At 35.6% G+C, this 4782-nt stretch overlaps 1 protein-coding gene across 1 annotated transcript; it reads left to right on the top strand.

The window, feature by feature from the left end:
• The first annotated feature begins 590 nt into the window (after positions 1 to 590).
• Positions 591 to 4782, top strand: LOC122307000 (probable methyltransferase PMT16). The gene is made up of 6 exons (XM_043119588.1): positions 591 to 1378; positions 2995 to 3205; positions 3298 to 3595; positions 3701 to 4093; positions 4183 to 4260; positions 4376 to 4782. The coding sequence occupies exons 1-6, from the start codon at positions 674 to 676 to the stop codon at positions 4620 to 4622; spliced, it is 1932 nt and encodes a 643-aa protein (XP_042975522.1). The 5' UTR covers positions 591 to 673; the 3' UTR covers positions 4623 to 4782.

Raw genomic sequence — 4782 nt, 5'->3', positions numbered from 1 at the left:
GACGTTCCTGCTCATGATCATATTAATTATTATTGTTAATTTCTTGTTAAATTTATTGCATCTGAAATAAATACAATAAAACTTAATTTATATGTTTATTTTTCTTCCACTCTAAATTTAAAAGAATTATAATCTTATATAAAATTGCGACCTCACAACGAGTTCTAAATTTGGTTAATTAAACAACGCACGCAGAAGTACTAGCTAGGGAATTAAGCATCATATATATATAATATAGTGGACATATTGCATGAGGAGCCATACATCATGACTTCCCATGATATCCTTAGCAATGGCTTAATAAATTATATTTTAATATCCCAAGTTGTTCATACCCTGTTTTGGGAAAATATAAAATGTCAATTCTCACCTACTGGATCATATTGCCTCGATCTTCCTCCTTTCCTGTATCAATATCCAGCCATAATCTCTCTCTCCTTTCCATTATATATTAATTTCAAACCCAATTATCCTTCTTTTACCAAACTCCCACGTCTCCTTCCTCCCACCACTACCGTTTTAGAAAATTTGCATGCATATATTTATATATATAATTACAATTTACAAATGTCCAAAACCATTGGCAAATACTAATCATATATAAATCCCGGAAGCTGAGAAAGAAAGAAAGAAAGAGAGAGAGAGTCTTTCACAAGTCTTAGCGATATTGGCCATGGCTAGCTCTAACCAAGCGCCATATCATCCCACCGCCAAGCTCCCCAAGCCCACCAGTACCATCGCCTCTTTCTTCTCCTCATGGAAGATAACCAATCTCTACTCTCTAGTTGCCTGCCTCTGCGTCATCTCTTACTTCCTCGGTGTCTGGAAACGCGGCGGCACCTCCAATATCCCAATGATCATCACCAACAATAATTTAGTCTCAAAAGCATGCGCACCCGCGAACGACACCAACCTCGATTTCAACGCTCACCACAATCTCAACGAGGCAGGCCCCAGAGGTACTTTGAATACCCGTACATCCTACCCTCCATGCGATGTGAGTTACAGCGAGTATACTCCATGCCAGGACGCGAAGAGATCGCTTAGGTTTAGCAGAGAGAGGGTCATATATAGGGAGAGACACTGCCCCAAGAAGAGTGAGCTCTTGAAGTGCCGTGTGCCGGCCCCTTATGGGTACAAGAATCCGTTCAGGTGGCCGACTAGCAGGGATCTTGCGTGGTACGCTAACGTGCCGCATAAGGAGTTGACGGTGGAGAAGGCGGTGCAGAATTGGATCATATATGAAGGGGACAAGTTTAAGTTTCCGGGAGGGGGTACTATGTTCCCAAATGGAGCTGATGCTTACATTGATGATATTGGAAAATTGATCAATCTCAAAGATGGGTCTATTCGGACCGCCATTGATACAGGCTGTGGGGTAAGCTTTCTTGAATCTCTTTGTTAATTTGTTCCTTAATTTTCCTTTATTAAATATTGATCTTTTCTTGATTTTCTAGCTATATATATATTAACATATAGGAGTCAAAAGTCTTGATTTTCTTGATCTTTTCTTGATTTCCTCTGTGTTCAAGAATATTAATGTTTTGCGATATATATATTCAGATTAATACTCGTGCAAGTTTGTACAAAATCTAGTGGATTTTAACATTAGTTCTCATGTTCATGGTCAAATTTGTCATGTACTCGTTAATTTGGTAAGAAAATCCAAGTTAATTAAAACGGGTTGCTAAAGTTAATGGGATTCTATGATATACGTACCCACAGAATCTGGCCCATATTGTTTGATACCATGTAATATAATTAAGTTATATTTCATAATTCTTTGAAACAACAGGCTATCCCTTTCCTAGTTGTCCCATTTTCTGGTCACGGCAATTATTTCCATGCTGCGTTGATCATGCGAAGACGGTTCGGTTTGGTAATAAGATGAGAATTTTAAATTTTAAAATAAAATATTATTATTATTTTAAAATTTAAAAAAATTAAATTATTTATTATAATTTATATAAACATTTAAAAAAAATTATAATGATAAAATTAAAATTTTAATTTTGAAATGAGAATTTTAAACCACCAAACCAAACCAAATTAAGATTTTAAGATTTTAAGTCGTTCTTTTTAATGCTCTGACAGTTTGGACTCATCACCGCCGGACTTCATTGACAAATATAATATAAAGTTTTTTCTTTTTTTTTTTTTTAATTTTTTTGAAAGGAAATCTCTTTCACAACAATTTACAAGGTTAAAGACTCATCCCAACTTATAATATTATCTCTGTTCCTCTTATTTAATTAATATTGATTCCTAAATAGATGATAATCAAAAGTAGGAATAATAATACGTGATACAATCTGTTAATCTAATATAAACATGACACCATAATAATAGGTTTGAGTTTAATCTTAACGAATTCGGGTTAAAACAAGTTGATCCGTTAAGATATGATTATTTAACTGATTGATAACGGGTCGACCCATTTTGATACGTTATAACTCATTAAGAAAGTTAAAGTTATAATTATACCTTTATACCTAAAATTAACATTTTTAGGATTTAATTTCAATATTTTTATTATTTGAATTGTAATTTTAGATTTATAGTTAGTTTTATAATTTTTATGGATATTTTGATTTTAACATTTATATAAAATTATACTAAATTTAATCAGATTAAACCAATTAATTTTGGATCTATTTAATCCATTTACATAAATAGGTTGACACAATATGACTCGTTATGTTAATAAGTCGTATTAAAATTTGTCAAATTTTGACACGATAAATTTAACAAATCAAGATCGGGTTTATCCATATGATATAATATACATGATGTTTAGACATGACACGAGTAGAATCTGTTAACACGATTTGACAACCCTAATTAAAAGCCAATTGTTAGAGATTTTTATCTATTAAAAGAAATGATTTTTTCATCAAATACGAAATTTCTTAAAAGAACATTAAACAGTAAATTCAAATTTTTCAAAATTTGAAACAGCATCCTAATAATTATCTAATGATCGTCATCTTGCAGGTTGCAAGTTGGGGGGCATATCTTCTCTCCCGTGACATCCTGCCAATGTCGTTTGCACCAAGGGACACCCACGAAGCCCAAGTGCAATTTGCTCTGGAGCGAGGTGTTCCTGCTTTGATTGGAATTATTGCCTCCAAGCGACTTCCTTACCCGTCCAGAGCTTTTGACATGGCGCATTGCTCTCGCTGCCTCATTCCATGGGGAAATTATGGTACTAAAAAATAGCGAAACATTACAGTACGTGTTGATCATTTGATTTAAGTCATGTGCTTGGTAACCTTTTCCCGATTTGTTCTGTCATAGGAGGGCTCTACTTGATTGAAGTTGATCGCGTCCTACGCCCCGGGGGATACTGGATTTTGTCTGGTCCACCAATCCACTGGGAGAAACATTGGAAAGGCTGGGAAAGAACAAAGGAGGATTTGAATGCTGAACAGACAACCATTGAGAATGTTGCTAAAAGCCTTTGCTGGAAAAAGCTCATAGAGAAGGATGATATTGCTATATGGCAAAAGCCCTCCAACCACTTGAACTGCAAAGTCAACCGTAAACTCACCCAAAACACACCTTTCTGCCCGGCCGAAGATCCTGACAAGGCCTGGTTCGTGCTTTGATCTGAACTTTCTGAGATATTATTATAAGATTTTAACACCGATGCTAGCTGTCATTTTAGTTGATCATTTGTGTTCATTTTGACCATTTTCAGGTACACAGAAATGGAGACATGTCTGACACCCTTGCCTGAAGTTTCCAACGTGCAAGAAATAGCAGGTGGAGAGCTGGCAAAATGGCCTGAAAGACTACATGCGATACCACCTAGGATTAGTAGGAGAACTGTGAAAGGGATTACAGCTGATATTTTCCAACAAGATGTAGAACTATGGAAGAAGAGGGTGTCACATTATAAGAAGGTAAACGGTCAATTAGGACAAGCTGGGAGGTACCGCAACGTTTTAGACATGAATGCTTACTTGGGTGGATTTGCTGCTGCTCTTATTGATTACCCACTTTGGGTGATGAACGTTGTTCCTGTTGAGGCAAAGGTCAACACTCTTGGAGTTATATATGAAAGGGGATTGATTGGAACATATCAGAATTGGTAAAATTACTTAAACCCCCTATATATTTTCGTTTTGTTAGATTAAATCTTGCTTGCATGAGGCTGATCTATTAGTTTTGGTATTGCAGGTGTGAGGCCATGTCTACTTATCCAAGAACTTACGATCTTATCCACGCTGACTCGGTGTTTAGTCTCTACCAGGACAGGTAAACGTCTAAAATAATCAAGTATTATTATTACTACTTAAAATTTGCTTTTACATACTTACTAGGAAATAGTTTAGTGTTTTGACCTGCAATTTTTTTTTTTGGTGTGTTGCAGATGTGAAATGGAAGACATTCTACTGGAAATGGACAGAATTTTGAGGCCAGAAGGAAGTGTCATCCTTAGGGATGATGTTGATATGGTGATAAAGATCAAGAGTATTGCTGATGGATTGGAGTGGGACAGTCGAATTGTTGACCATGAAGATGGGCCTCATGAGAGGGAGAAACTTTTAGTTGCAGTGAAAAAATATTGGACAGCTCCTGCTTCTTCTGGGCGAGAAGAATCCCGAAAACATTCTTAATTAATTAAGGCTTACTTCTGTTCAATGTTCTTCTGCTTACTCTTTTTCTTTCCATTTTTTATTTACTAATTCTTTTTTTCCCTGGTTGGTTAGTACTTGATTTTTGGAATTGTAATGTTGAAGTAATGAAGTAATCAAAAAAAGGAAGAACTTCGATCGA

Source organism: Carya illinoinensis, chromosome 4 (assembly GCF_018687715.1).
Source record: "Carya illinoinensis cultivar Pawnee chromosome 4, C.illinoinensisPawnee_v1, whole genome shotgun sequence".
Classification (NCBI taxonomy): Eukaryota; Viridiplantae; Streptophyta; class Magnoliopsida; order Fagales; family Juglandaceae; genus Carya; species Carya illinoinensis.
Note: the sequence above shows the minus strand (reverse complement) of the source record. Positions and strands in the feature narration are given on the sequence as shown.

What these genes read in the sequence shown, in the direction of transcription:
- LOC122307000 (XM_043119588.1), top strand. Translation starts at nt 674, where the DNA reads ATGGCTAGCTCTAACCAAGCGCCATATCATCCCACCGCCAAGCTCCCC. An exon ending in CCATTGATACAGGCTGTGGG is followed by an intron (nt 1,379 to 2,994) that starts GTAAGCTTTCTT and finishes GTCATCTTGCAG; the next exon opens with GTTGCAAGTTGGGGGGCATA. An exon ending in ATTGGAACATATCAGAATTG is followed by an intron (nt 4,094 to 4,182) that starts GTAAAATTACTT and finishes TTGGTATTGCAG; the next exon opens with GTGTGAGGCCATGTCTACTT.